The sequence below is a fragment of the Mirounga angustirostris genome, unplaced genomic scaffold (assembly GCF_029215605.1).
Source record: "Mirounga angustirostris isolate CCGP_5_RB_7025 unplaced genomic scaffold, mMirAng1.0.hap1 SCAF_2, whole genome shotgun sequence".
Lineage (NCBI taxonomy): Eukaryota > Metazoa > Chordata > Mammalia > Carnivora > Phocidae > Mirounga > Mirounga angustirostris.
Genome location: NW_026991710.1, coordinates 73,335,517 through 73,351,854, shown reverse-complemented (window position 1 = coordinate 73,351,854; position 16,338 = coordinate 73,335,517). Strand labels below are relative to the sequence as shown.

Genomic DNA, 16,338 nt, shown 5'->3' with positions numbered 1-16,338 from the left:
CAAATGGTTGAAAGACCTCAATGTGAGACAGGAATCCATCAAAATCCTAGAGGAGAACACAGGCAGCAACCTCTTTGACCTCAGCCACAGCAACTTCTTCGGAAGCAAGGGCAAAAATGAACAGTGGGACTTCATCAAGATAAAAAGCTTCTGCATGACAAAGGAAACAGTCAACAAAACCAAAAGACAACCAACAGAATGGGAGAAGTTATTTGCAAATGACATATCAGATAAACGGCTAGTATCCAAAATCTGTAAAGAATTTATCAAACTCAACACCCAAAGAACAAATAATCCAATCAAGAAATGGGCAGAAGACATGAACAGACATTTTTCCAAAGAAGACATCCAAATGGCCAACAGACACATGAAAAAGTGCTCAACATCACTTAGCATCGGGGAGATAAAAATCAAAACCTCAATGAGATACCACCTCACACCAGTCAGAATGGCTAAAATTAACAAGTCAGGAAATAACAGATGTTGGCAGGGATGCAGAGAAAGGGGAACCCTCCTACACTGTTGGTGGGAATGCAAGCTGGTGTAGCCACTCTGGAAAACAGTATGGAGGTTCCTCAAAAAGTTGAAAATAAAGCTGCCCTATGACCCAGCAATTGCACTACTGGGTATTCACCCCAAAGATACAAATGTAGTGATCCAAAGGGGTATATGCACCCCAATGTTTATAGCAGCAATGTCCACAATAGCCAAACTATGGAAAGAGCCTAGATGTCCATCAACAGATGAATGGATAAAGAAGATGTGGTACACACACACACACACACACACACACACACACACACTAGAATATTATGCAACCATCAAAAAACCCGAAATCTTGCCATTTGCAAGGACATAAATGGAACTAGAGCATATTATGCTAAGCAAAATAAGTCAATCAGAGGAAGACAAGTATCATATGATCTCACTGATATGAGGAATTTGAGAAACAAGACAGAGGATCATAGGGGAAGGGAGGAAAAAATGAAATAAGATGAAACCAGAGAGGGAGACAAATCATACGAGACTCAATCTCAGGAAACAAACTGAGGATTGCTGGAGTGGTGGGGGGTGGGAAGGATGGGGTGATGGACATTGGGGAGGGTATCTGCTATGGTGAGTGCTGTGAATTGTGTAAGACTGATAAATCACAGACCTGTACCTCTGAAACAATACATTTAAAAAAAAAAAGTAGGAAGGAAAAAAATGAAGGGTGGGGCAATCGGAGGGGAATCAAACCATGAGAGACTATGGACTCTGAGAAACAAACTGAGGGTTCTAGAGGGGAGGGGGGTGGGGGGATGGGTTAGCCTGGTGATGGGTATTAAAGAGGGCACGTTCTGCATGGAGCACTGGGTGTTGTACGCAAATAGTGAATCATGGAACACTACATCAAAAACTAATGACGTAATGTATGGTGACTAATATAATAAAATAAAATTTAAAGAAAAAAAAGAATTCAACTCAAAGCAATTAACATGTTTAGGTAATGTAATTTTCTAAGTATCAAATTATTACACATGAGTAAACAGTGAAGCTTCATTTTTAAAAAAATAGTTTGTTCATTTACTGTGGGTCAGAAAAAAAATTATCACAGTTTTTATTATCAAATGTTTATCAATAATCTGTAGTTTTAGCTGAACACATGCAACTAAAATGAAGGATGTTCTACTCATTTGCACATTTCCAGTAAGGACAGAAAACTTAAAAAATGAAGTCATTAAATTTTTTGTTTTAAGAAGTGGATGAATATGTTTATTTTAATATACAATTGACAAAATATTACTAGTAAATATGTATTTAGACCACAGAATTTGAAAAAAAGTTATATAGTTAAACAGAAATACCTAATGCTTGTGAAAAAGGAAGTCTTATAATGCTATACATAGAAAATCTAAAGACTCGACAAAAAAAATCTACTAAAGAAATAAATTCCTAAAGTTGCAGGGTACAAAATTAACATACAGAAATCTGTTGCATTTCAATACATTAATAATGGAGTAGAAGAAATTAAGAAAACAATTCCATTTAGAATTGCACCAAATACTTAATATATTTAACAAAGGAAGTGAAAGACTTGTACTCTGAAAACTATAAAACACTGATGAAAGAAATTAAGGATGACACAAATGGAAAGATATTCCACACTCATGGATTGGAAGAATGCTGTTAAAATGTCCATGCTACCCAAAGCAATCTACAGATTCAATGTAATGCCTATCAAATTACCAACAGCATTTTTCACAGAACTAGAATACTAAAATTTGTGTGGAACCACAAAAGACCTCAAATAGCCAAAGCAATCTTGAGAAAGAGGAACAAAATTAGAAGTATAGTAATTCCAGACTTCAAGATACATTAAAAAGCTGTAGTAATCGAAACAGTATGGTACTGGAACAAAAACAGACACATACGTCAATGGAACAGAGTAGAGAACCCAGAAATAAACCCACAATTATATGGCCAATTAATCTATGACAAAGGAGGCAAGAGTTTACAATAGGTAAAAGACATTCTCTTCAATAAATGGTGCTGGGAAAATTGAACAGCAACGTGTAAAAGAATGAAACTAGACCACTTTCAAACACCATACACAAAAGTAAACTCGGGGCACCTGGGTGGCTCAGTCATTAGGAGTCTGGCTTCGGCTCAGGTCATGATCTCAGGGTCCTGGAATCGAGCCCCGCATTGGGCTCCCTGCTCTGCGAGAGGCCTGCTTCTCCCTCTCCCACTCCCCCTGCTTGTGTTCCCTCTCTTGCTGTCTCTCTCTCTGTCAAACGAATAAAATCTTAAAAAAGTAAACTCAACATGGATTAAAGACCTAAATGTGAGACCTGAAACCACAAAAATCCTAAAAGAGAACACAGGCAGTAATTTCTGTGACATCAACTATAGCAACACTTTTCTAGAGCAACATTTTCTAAAGCAAGGGAAACAAAAGCAAAAATAAACTATCGGGACATCAAAATAAAAAGCTTCTGCACAGTAAAGGAAACAATCAACAAAACAAAAAGGCAACCTACTGGATGGGAGAAGACAGCCACAAATGATACATTCAGTAAGGGGTTAATATCCAAAATATATAAAGAATTTATATAACACAAACCAAAAAAACAATCCAATTTAAAAAAAGAATGGACAGAGGACCTGAATAGACATTTTTCCAAAGAAGATATACAGATGGACAACAGACACATGAAAAAGTGATCATCACTTATCAAGGAAATGCAAACCAAACCCACAATAAGCTTTCACATGACAACTGTTAGATTGGCTAAATTAAAAAAAGACAGGAAATAGCAAGTTCTGGCAAGGATGTGGAGAAAAAGGAACCCTGTACACTGTTGGTGGGAATGCAAATTGGCACAGCCACTGTGGGAAACACTATGAAGCTTCCTCAAAAAATTAAAAATAGAAACACCATATTACCCAGTAATTCCACTACTATTTACCTAAAGAAAAACAAAAAACAAAAAACGATTAATTCAAAAAAAATACATGCATCCTTATGTTTATTGCAACATCATTTACAATAGCCAAGATATGGAAGCAACTTAAGTGTCCATTGATAGATGAATGGAATATTATTCAGCCATAAAAGGAGGAGCTCTTATAAAAAAAAAAATAGGGGACCTTGCCATTTGCAACAACACAGATGGATCTAGAGGGTTATGCTAAGTGACTACATAAGGATGACCTAAATTTGTGCAAATTTTTTCATTGTTTTGATGAATGCTGTTTTTTGGGGGTTTGATTTTTAGAATACCTTATTTTTTAAAAACGATTTTATTTATGAATTCATTTGAGCACGAGAGAGAGAGAAAACACACGCATGCAAGCGGGGGCAGGGAGAGGGAGAAGCAGACTCCACACTGAGCGTGGAGCCCCACATGGGGTTCGATCCCATGACCATAAGACCATAACCCAAGCCAAAACCAAGGGTCCATGCTACCCAATTGAGCCACCCAGACACCCCTAGAATATTTTAGATTATAATTTTGACTTTGTCCTTTCCTTATGCTTCTATAATTTATTTCAGTTCCTAGTCTTCAGATACTTTAATAGTTCTATTTTCCTCTGACGTTTTATCTTCATTGTTTACTGTGGCACCCATCTTGTATTTCAATTCCCTGTTTCATGTTTCCACCACTGGTTTGTTTGCACCCTAGAACTCCCTTCATTAAATTATACAATAAAACCCAACACTACTCCTTCCCCCTTTTATTTCAATCTTTCATCTCCCAAATTATATAATTTAATAATGTGACATTATTTTGCTTTATTCTCTAAAGGTTTCCTGAACAAATGTTGTAGCAGGAACTCGGATATAAATTTTATTCATTTCTTTAAACATTTACTGAATGCCCACTTGGCTGGATGCTGAGCACAGAAGGATGACAAGGCCCCATCATTAAGGCACTCATCAATGAGAGAGGAAACGATGCCCAGTCAAGGTAAAGCCACATTTGAATGGGATAGGGAAACATACAGGAAGTAAAATTAAGCTCAGGCTTCTTGTTGGAATGAGGCCTGTTTTAATTTTGAATTGCCCAGAATGTGCCGCTTTGGCATGTAGATTTTTTGAGGTGAAGGAAATCAAGGCCTAACAGTCATGAAGAGCTTTTTACCTCTTCTTTACCTATCTGAAAGAATTTAGATAGAAAGCCTCTACCAGGAAGAAAGCCAGTACCAAAGATAATTGTAGCTAATCTGTATGTCTAATGTTAAATAGATAACGAAAGACTTTTCCGCAGGGCAAGACAGACATTTGTTTACCAAACATTTGCTCTTACATTCCTGTGAATGGTCTTCCAACCCTTTGAAGCCCCGGACCCCTACCTCCTTTAATTAGCTCATCACGGCCAGCCTTTGAGCCTTCAGTGTCTACGGGAGACTCCTGAGCACAGGAAATTAAGTTTGCTTATTAATCTGTTTTACGTCAATTATTAGGCCAGCCAAAGAACCTAGAGGTGAAGAAGGGAAAGGTTCTTCTCCCCTATAGAAACTTCCTTTATGTTCCTTACAGAACTTAAAACAGTCCTAGTTATAGCTCAGATAGTTGAGAATTGAGATGGTGCTAAATTATTATTATTATTTTTTAAAGATTTTATTTATTTGACAGAGAGAGACACAGCGAGAGAGGGAACACAGGCAGGGGGAGTGGGAGAGGGAGAAGCAGGCTTCCCGCCAAGCAGGGAGCCCAATGCGGGGCTCGATCCCAGGACCCTGGGATCATGACCTGAGCCGAAGGCAGAGGCTTAACGACTGAGCCACCCAGGCGCCCCGAGCTGGTGCTAAATTATTAAAAAACATTTCTAGCCCAGTCATTCATGTTTTGTTCATCAAATGAGTCAAATAATTGTCAGATGATATCAGATAGTTGCTGATGTTTGTTTGGATTAGTGGTTGTCCTCACTTTTGACAATTTCCTCAGTCTGTATTTGACAGACTTTGGTAGATTTATTGGCAATATGAAATACACATGTGTGAATATGGAGATATTGTATTCACATGCAGAAGGTAGACAGAGATATTTAAGATCATTAAAAAACATTTATTTTCTTAGCTTTTAGGTAAAATACTTAGATTTTTCTCTTAATCTCTTCATCACTCCGATAATGCTAAATCATGATTTTACAAATGCTTCTTAAAAATGGACTTCTATAATATCCTCACTCAGCTCCATGAGGTGTCCATGAAGAAGGACATGGTAACAGAAAGGACATTAAATGTGCCTGTGATGTCCAGAGCCCCGAGAAAGCTACTGTACTCATCTCTAAGGCTGTGAGAAGTTGCTGCAGGTCACTGCTCTAATAAAGTTTTCCTGTTTTGTATCATACAATCAGCTGCCCTGACCACCCAAGCCTGACTGGTACTACCAGGCTAATCAATCAATAAACAAGAGTTACTGTTTTTATTATGATATTGATCTATTACAAAGGAGAACTATGGTATCTTATTGTATAAAGCTAACCTCACGGCTTTGTAATTTATAAATTTGGATGTATTACGAGAAAAATATATGTTCATGGAGTCAAGCTGACTTTGCTGCAAATCCTAACTCTATCACTTATTATGCAGACTTGAACAAATCAGTTAATCCCTCCGAATATCTGCTTGATTATTGATGAACCAGAAGTAATAATACACACTTCTCGATTTTATTATAAAAAGTAAAGTCAATAATAAACCAAAAGCATTCACCAGAGCACTTGCCAAAGAATAAGAGCTCAGTAAATAATGACTGTTATTAAAATGAACTGTTTATTCCTGTCTCCTCATTTGAATGTTGGCTCCTTAACAGAGACTACTCCACTTCATCTTGTTAACCCTTGCTGCGAAGTCCCTAGCTCAGCCTGGCTTTCAAATACTTAAAGATAATCTATTGTGAGGTAGAACATCGTTATGTTTTATATATTTATACACACATATACGTAAACGTGTACACACATACAACATATATAGTCTCCTTTTGCATGTTGACTCCGCTAGTAATTCACAATTTGTATGCCTCCAACCCCCACCCCCTGCCCCTCTAAATTCTAAGTCTTTTCCCTAATTCTAAGTCTTCAGCTATCTCTTCCTGTTGATTACTTAAAGTTTTATTTGGTAGGTGATTCTATGCACTGAAATCTTGATTGGTATGATAAAAGAAATAAAAATGCAGAGAAACCACTAAATTTTACGACATACCTTATAAATGAAAAATACACAAAATACCCAACTTTATAGATGAATTTCTGCTACATGCCTAATTTGGCCATAGTATGGCTGGCTGCTGCTTTTAGAGCCTTTTATACCTTAAAGGTATAAAACACATTCATACTAGCATTTAAATTATAGCACAATTATTTCCCTATATCCATGCCATACTACAATATGGCAACACTTCGTGATAAAGACTTAAATAAATATGTGCTATTGCCAAGGCAAGTGCAGTAGAATATTAAAGATTGTATCTTTTTGTCAGCTCTTCATCAGGGTATTGGAGTGTGTAAGGAACTGGAGGCTAATCCCCATTACGTATCATAGAATATTGCCTCATTCACACTGTACATCTATCTCACAGACCCGAGGAGGAATGTAATTACTGCTGCGATGAGCCATTTCTGGATATATGCAATTAATTCACCTGGGGGGGGGGGGGAAGGAAAGTACCCTGACACTTTAATAATGTTTAAGTATACCTAATCTATTTCTTTTCTGTGCCTAATGTTTCCTAAATATGAGAAAGAGGATTTGAAAGTACTTACAGCTGTCTGTTCTTATGCAAATCATCCACGGGCCTGTAATCGTCTATCTTAAAATGACTGGTATGGAATAATACCCTAAGTTATAATAGAATGTAGAGCAAGTGGGGAATTACTTTTAAGATGGATGCAGGATATGATTTTCATGCAAAAAGAATGTTTCTCTTATCAAGCAGGAATTATTCTGTTATTAAAGCTTCAAGGACATACAATTTTATTCAATTTGAATTCTGAATATGTTTTAAACCAAATCAAAATTATTCTCTTCAGATTCTTGATAAAGTGCTATTTAGCTGTATGTATTTCTTAGAGTCTTATTTTTAGCTCCCCCTTTATTATGCATAGTAACCTGATTATACATAATGCTTTACTTTCAGTTCTTCAATTGCCTTCAATTTTTCAAAATTCATCAGTTCTACAAGTGCCTTTTATGCAGCTCCATACTTCGCTATTCAAATATTAACAAATGAGCTGAGAGCTTGGTTTACATTTAAATAAAGTAAATGGGATTTTAAGAGGCTGGAGAAAACTGATTGTTTATATGTTTACTTGCATTCAAGTTAAGAATTTTCAATATTTGCTTTCAGTGAGAAAAAAGGTTTAATAACACACAAAGATACATTGATTTTAACTTCTCTTATGTTATCTGGTTTTCAAGTTAGTCTTTACATGGCAGGAGGAAGACGTGTTCAAAACTCAGTTATGTACCTACCATATTGATACCTAGAACAGAGATCATTTGTAAAACCCCATTTCTAGAAGAAAAACTTACTTTAAATAATCATGACATAAAATGAGATTTAGTGATGGTCAGAAAAGAAACACAGCTAATTAAAAGGTTATCATACTCATCTTTGTAAATGTGATCATGCCAAGAAATAGTAAGTTTTAATAAACAATATTTGTTTATTAAGATTCTGCAGAAGGTATAATTTAGGCAACTATTAACTCATGTCTTAATGCAACTTTTTTGGTTAGTGCATTAGTTTTAAGACATTAAAATGAAACACAATTTAAAATTAAGAAGTTCAGAATTGGCTATTAAATTCAGTAAAATAATGTATGAACTAAAATTTAAGTATTACCCCCCAAAATATAGATCTTGCAGTTCTTTCTCTATATGTTTACCTCTTAAATAAAAATACTCCAAATGGTTACATCAAATGACAGAACTGAAGTAATTCAAGATTCATTCTTTCATCTTTATATATGATTTTCATTTTTTAAAAATATTTTATTTATTTGACAGAGAGAGAGAGAGAGAGAGAGAGAGGGAACACAAGCAGGGGGAGTAGGAGAGGGAGAAGCAGGCTTCCCGTTGAGCAGGGAGCCCGATGTGGGGCTCGATCCCAGGACCCTGGGATCATGACCTGAGCTGAAGGCAGACGCTTAACGACTGAGCCACCCAGGCGTCCCATGCTTTCATTTTGTATTTTGAATTTATTGAATACATTAATATGTAGTACTACAGGGGTTAGGAACACAAATTGAATTTAAAGCTTGCCAATTCTGAACTGTTAATCTCTGTACAGAGTTCTCCTCAACTGGAACTTCTCCCAATTAACCTTCCTTTAAAAATACAATGTTTATTAAGAGATGAGTAATAATGTGCTGACTGAAATTGTAAAGTGTGTAAAATGTAAACATCTTAACCTGAAGTTACTAAATTAGGATTCAGATCCACAAGAAAACAAAACATCTTTCAGGGAGGGGTTTTACAACCGACCTATGAGAAATGCAGATGGCTTTTAGTTAGTTTTATTTTTTTAAATGCTTCACAGTCAGTGCATCCCCTTACTCTTTAGCTTACAAACATGTGGTGACTAAGGTAACAAATAGCTTTCACTACATTCTGACAAGTATCAATGTTATGTGGTAAAATAGATTATGAAGGCAAACATAAGAGGTATTTTTACTTGGCCTTACTTTGTCTTAATGAGGGATGTTTTAAAGTATATTTATTTTCAGACAGTTCATAAGCTTTTTGGCTGAAATCTTATTTTGGGGTTATTCATTTAAACTGAACTTTTAAGTAGAAATATGCTTTTAAAGAAATATACTGTAAAAAGCTGTATCTGATGCTTTTTACTCAGATCAGCTACAAAATGAAAGTTCCAAAGGGAAGAGTAAAATAGTAGAAATTATAAAGTTTAGAATCATAAATTACTGACAATTCACCTTTTCTAGAGTGATTACATATACATTCATTTTTGACAAAGGAATAGGCATTTAAATTACTGGTAAAACAATAAATACATAGTATGGTGTACTAATCCTAGTTAGGGCAATTAAATTTTACTATTTACAGTCTTAGGTCCAACAAAAGTTATTTTTACTTTTAAGTTAACTCCAACTTCTTTAAAAATATTTTGAATCAATCTATTAATACCAAACCCATTTTCTTCAATTTCTGAAATCCTATAGGGCACACTTTTCATCCATACTGTGAAACCATTTATAAAATTTCTGAAGCCATTTATAAGATTAATAATCATTCACCAGAAAATACCTGTATACCCCTTCCCCCCCACCAATACACAAGGCTACACACTTCACCACCAATGTTTATGATAAATCGCTCAGATTTATTTTAGGAACAAGGCGGCAATATTTACAATGTCCCTCAGTTTTATACCAGCAATAAAATTACACTGCAATCTTCAACGTGACCTTCACTTAATAGCTGAGAAAAAGAATCAAACTTTCTCATACATGGGAAAAATATTTCTCTGCTTTATGTCACGAATAGTCAAAGTTAAACATAAAGTTAAAAATAACTTATTTTAGGTAACTTTTATATAGATTCTGATTGAGCATTCTTACTTTAAGCCATTATGTTTAGATTTTTGGTCTAAATCTATGCCAATGCATTAAATACCTTGAAGTAAATTCATGAAATCCCTAAATCTTTGTTCTGGTCAGAGAGTTCTATTTCTAATACACAAAAAGTTAAATATATTCTACATACACAATAAGCACAAACTTATATTTAAGTATAAATCCAAGTTTTAATTATTAAAAAGAAAAGACTTCCTATCATTTCTGACTCTGAAAGTTGGTTCTTTTCCATGCCTTCAGCTAATATCCTTATTAACAAGATGTTGAATAATTCTCATTCATGTCAGTTTTTCATCTCATTTCCTACTCTGAACCAGTAACTCCTAGCAGTCTTTAGCAATAATCTTGTCCAGGTTTTTGGTTTGATTTTTATCCTCAGATGTGACTTTCTGTCAATTAGAATCTTACAAGAGAACTGTGATATGCAAAAATAGTAAAATCATAACAACTATTATTAAGGAGTTGTAGTGAAGGGGTACAATTCCATAAGACCTCTGATACCCTTACTTCCCTTACAGACTAAATGACCGTGTCCCCCTAAATTCACATTGAACTCCTAACCCCCTGACGTGATGGTATTTGGGGGTGGGGATTTGGGGAGTTGTTAGATGAGGTCATAAAAGTAAGGCCTTATGGTGGGATTAGTGCCCTTACAAGAAGAGTAAGAGAAGAGCACCCCCCTCCCACCATGGGTTAGGTCTTCAACATATTAACTTTGGGAGGACACAATTCAATCCATAGCAATATCCTTCGTATTTGAAGGTAAATGGTGTTTTGTATGGCAGCCTAGCAGCCTAAAATACCATGCAAAGAACTATTTATGTAATAAACAAAGAAGCCCATCTATTCTACCGAACTTTTTTTTTTTTTTTACTTTGTTTAAACTGGCTATCAACAGATAGATACTCATCCTATAACATACAATTTTATTGGGGACTATAATCTAATAACCCTCAAGCAATGGTTCTCAACTGGGGGAAATTTTGCCCCTCTGGATAACTGGCAATGTGTGGAAGGTACTATGGGAGAGAGGCTAGAGGGCATGGACACTGCTGTACATCCTACAGTGCACAGAACTTACAATGAGCAATAATCTGGTACCAAATGTCAAGAATGCTGCTGTTGGAAAACCCTGATCTAAAGATAATAACCCAAAACTTGCATTTAAAAACCTCTCTTTTGCACCAACCCCACACTGCCCCAACTAACTTCTTAATACTCCTGAAACTACCAAAGTGAGGCTGAATAAGTAAACAACCATACAAAAAATAAGCTTATTAAGTTGGAAATAAATCCTTTCTTGATATAATTATATCAAAATCTGATTTAGAAGGTATATAGAATTCTTATAATAGCAGTGGTCAAGAAATGAAAAACCCAAGATAAACAAGAGAGAACTAAACTAGCTCCAAATTATAGATCTACTATAATGTATTATAATAGGGTACAGCTAAACTGGTTTCTAAAATGTTTTGAAATCTTCAAATTTAGGTAGGTAATGTATAAAGGTGCAGCTTAAGGTCCACCTTGTCAAAATGTCACAAGTTATTTGTTATCGGGATGAAAAGTGCTAGGACTTAATTTTAATGGATCCAACTGGGTTACATTGCTTTTATGGGGTTGTACCTCTCCTATAGGCTCTAAATCCAGTTTTAGTGATGGCTTTTTCTTTTTAGCAATGTCTCTTCTTCCTTAAATCCTCAAATCACTTATACACTTTCTTCTTTAGCTAGAGTCCTCTTTAATAAAACCAACTTTGTTTTCAGAAGTTAACATTTTCCTGTTTAAATATTCAAGATGATTATGCAGACTACATAGAACAAAAGTGGAAATAATACCTTGATTGTTTCCTGCGAAATGTTGGAGGCTAATTAGTCATTTTGGGTCATTCAAGTTAAAAAGAAAAATAGAAAATAAAACAAAAACAGAAACAAAACCCTTGAATGTCATTTTACTAAATCAGCCAACAGAAGACTTTCTTTCTTGGAGAAAAGGGTCCTAAACTGCTTTAAGAGTTGAACTATGTAATATTGGCTTTCAAAGTAATCATTTCCTTTCTAATTTCCTTCAACAAATGAAGGTGTGATGTCTTGTATGTGCTATGTTTTAAATATGACACAACTAATGTTGGTGGGGGAGAAATGAATACTTATTTTCTGAGTTAATCCTCCAAAAATAAGCATTCTCTGACAAAGTGAATGGTAGATTTTCTGTTGTGTTAAAACTGGTGATTCTATGCATCCTTTAATATTAATCTACATGATTTTTATTCAATGCAGATTTTTTGCTACCACATAAACAAAGCTTGATCGCATATCTATAGTTATATTAAATATAGAAATATTATCCTAATGTAATAAAGTTTATAATAAATCAATTATTTACAGAAAGTTATTCCCAGTAATGTAAGACATGTTCCTTTTGTCTGTAGTACTATTACTATTTTAAATACTGGTTGATAGGTTTTCTAAAGCAACAATAATATGCTCATGAAGCCAATAATCAGCATCAATGCAATCATAACACAGTCTAAAGGTCAAATTTCAGTAAAAACACTGTCCACTGCCAAGAACCAATAATATATGCTCTAAGTTTGTCTGCCCTCACTAATATGTTAAGAACTCTCAGAAGCTTGGTCTATAAGATCTGTTTTGTCATTTAATTGTATCAAATAATTATGTAATAGATCATTGTTAATGTACTCAACTCTGACATCATCATAAAGAATGTACACAACTCTGACATATTGACTAGGATTTGTTTTTTGATCTTGATAATGAGTCAGGCTCTCTTATTGTGTAATATTTCTTCATTTTATTGGTATTGTTAAGAACTCTTGATGAATTAAAATTCCTTTTTCATTCCTCTTTTTCATTCTTATTTTACAGATCATTTTTTATTAAACTCAGTAAATTTTATTGCAAAATACCACTGATAGAAAAATAATGCACACTGCTATTCTTGTTACCTACCAAGTATGTTTTCAGGTTATAAGAGTTTAAGACATTTTTTATGACATCACATTTATAAACACCCCAAAAACATCAACTATAAACATTTAATATTTTGTGTAACTTTTATATAATATAGATATTATATATCCATATGTATATAGATATATTTCTATATACTTTATATAATATAGATATTTTATATCTATATTTATATCTATATTTATATAATATAGATATTATATAAATAAAAATCTCATCAAGGTAATACATTTTTGGTAGCTTTGTGAAAATAAAAAGTAAATGTTTCCATTTAAGATTTTTGAGTACTTTGCCTCATATTACATGGTTATATCTCTAGGTAGGGCAGTCTGAAGTTAAATCACACATTTTACAAAATAAAATATGGCCTCAGTCTTTACAATTTTTGAGAAATACAACTAAAACATCTAACCTTGGTTCAGTAATCTGTTTTGGAATTATACAAAGTTCAATATAGATTATAGACTATCCTATTTTTCAGATTTTCAAGTCATCGTTGCTATAGGACTATAAAATTGATAATGAATCCAACGGAAACACTAACAGTTTATAAATAATATTATTGTTAACGAAAAAGTTGTTAGAGGGTTTAAAGCAAATAACCTTTCAAGGAAAGTATACTTGTGGGGCAAGTATTTTTATCACTTACCAGCTCTTCCTGAAGTTGGGAAATGAGTTCATCCCGCTCTTTCAGCTGCAGCTTCAGCAGTGAGCATTCATCTTTCATTATATCCTATAAAAACATCAGAGACAGCATAATAGGCTTAGCCCTTTCACTTTGCTCTGGATAAGGAAAGTCAGCTTCACACAGTGGCAGATAATTGCATATGACTAATGAAACTGAAATTTTCTCTACAGTGTGATATTTTTCATAGTACATTCTAAGTTGCAAAATAAACAAGCTAATGTATCTGAAGATATTATTCTATATAATATACACACGTATGCTTTTTTAAAAAGTTATTTTCTGGGGCACCTGGGTGGCTCAGTTGGTTAAGCGACTGCCTTCGGCTCAGGTCATGATCCTGGAGTCCCGGGATCGAGTCCCGCATCCGGCTCCCTGCTCAGCAGGGAGTCTGCTTCTCCTTCTGACCCTCCTCCCTCTCATGCTCTCTGTCTCTCATTGTCTCTCTCGCAAATAAATAAAATCTTAAAAAAAAAAAAAAGTCATTTTCTTTGATATCCATTTGTCCATTTTGTTGCTCATGACAGAAACCAGTGAATTATCCTAAATTCTTTCCTCTCATTCTTGTGCATAGTGAGTAGAAAAATGGCTATACTCAAGAAACAAACTGAGGGTTGCTGGAGTGGTGGGGGGGGGTGGGAGGGATGGGGTGGGGTGGCTGGGGGACAGACATTGGGGAGGGTTTGTGCTATGGTGAGCACTGTGAATTGTTTAAGACTGTTGAATCACAGACCTGTACCTCTGAAACAAATAATACATTATATGTTAAAAAAAAAAAAAAAAAAAAAAAAAGAATTAGCAGGAAGGGGAAAATGAAGGGGGGGGGACATCGGAGCAGGAGACGAACCACGAGAGACTATGGACCCTGAGAAACAAACTGAGGGTTCTAGAGGGGAAGGGGTGGGGGGATGGGTTAGCCTGGTGATGGGTATTAAGGAGGGATGTACTGCACGGAGCACTGGGTGTTATATGCAAACAATGGATCGTGGATCACCACATCAAAAACTAATGATGTATTTGTATGGTGATTAACATAATAAAAAAACTAATGATGTAATGTATGGTGATTAACATAACAAAAAATAAAATTTAAAAAAAGATACTTTTATCTACCATTTGTTCCCCTGCCATAATTAAATATTAATTCCCAAACCAGTTACCATGTTACAGTCTTTGTCTTTAACGACATCTCTCTAATATTTGTCCCTTTCCCTAGAGCTCTGTCTTTGGGCATTTAATCTTCTCACTGGGCAAGTACGCTCAGCTATAGCCTCTGTACACAGTACATCCACATTTAGGGCCTATATTACTGTATGCAGGTAATGCTCAGATACAAATACTTAATCTAGACTCTTCCATCTTCTAAGCTTCAACCCATAAATAAAACTACTTATTAAGCATATACTCACATTGTCCCATAGACATTTCAGGGCAACCTTCATCTTAATATTTCTCTCTACCTGAAACCTTCACTTTTACTTACTTCTCACATCTTCCTAGTTCCTAAAAATAACCAGGAAGCCATCCTATACTCTTTTTATTCACTCTGAACCAAATCGGATACCAAACTCTCTCATCTCTATTTCCTTGATATTTCTTGGACTCACTCTTCTCTATCCTCATTAACTTATTCTAGGTACTCATTGCTTCTTTCCTGGCTTAATGCAGTAAGTTTCTAAACTGGTTTTTTATCACATTCCCAATCTGCCAGAGATATTTTGCTAAATGCGGATAAATTACATCTCTTCTTATTTAACAGCTAATCACCTCCTTCAGGAAAATAAAGAAGGCAACACTCTTTAGCATAGCATATAATGCCTTTCATTAACTGCTACTGGCTTATTTCTGGAGCTTCCGAGCTTTTCATTTCCAACTTTCTTACAACCTTCACTCATTCCTATAGAACTGAAACACGAGAGGTTTTTATGTATCCTTGCTTTACACATACACAGGACTGGATTATACAGTCTTCCACCCACAGCGCCTCTCCATTCCCCACAATTTCTTGTGCTTTTAGAGGCATTTCAAACATTGCTCCTTACTCCACTAGAGAGCTTCCCCTTGTTGGCTGAGTAAGATCTCCCTTGAGAGTAAGGACGTGTTCCATAGCATCTAAATCCTATGTCATGAAATATTAATACTTCACATGTTGTTTGCCTATTCCCCTGCCTCTTCAGACTCTTTTTTTCCCCCTCCACTTTAGCAGATAGACCATTTCATTAGCACCAAACACTGTAACTGATGTGCATAAGCTCAAATCCACATTTCCTTCCCATAAAAATCACCAAATAATATAAACATTAGAATTACCACTTTTTCTGAATCTGTTAACCTAGCTGAACTGACAAGGAACACAATAGCTAATGGCTTAGAAAAAAACAGAATATTTGTTTATTTTGGCTTTCATGGTGTTGATAATTTCTACTTCCTCTAAACTAAGCAATACCAAACATATGATTTTAATTTACAAATATCTTTCAGTTGTTTGGAACCAGCTTGGCTGGGAGGTGCTAATTATCTCTGTACCTTTCCTTTTGCAGTAGGCCTATTTCTTGACTAAATCATGTTTTCA

At 35.1% G+C, this 16,338-nt stretch overlaps 1 protein-coding gene across 12 annotated transcripts in view; it reads right to left on the bottom strand.

Moving 5' to 3' along the window:
• Nucleotides 1-16,338, bottom strand: part of CCSER1 (coiled-coil serine rich protein 1) — a 1,348,832-nt gene that overhangs the window by 724,665 nt on the left and 607,829 nt on the right. For all 12 annotated transcript variants that reach the window (XM_064584812.1, XM_064584811.1, XM_064584807.1 and 9 more), the window contains one exon: nucleotides 13,731-13,814. In XM_064584812.1, the coding sequence (XP_064440882.1) occupies nucleotides 13,731-13,814 (84 nt within the window). The remainder of the gene's footprint in view (nucleotides 1-13,730; nucleotides 13,815-16,338) is intronic.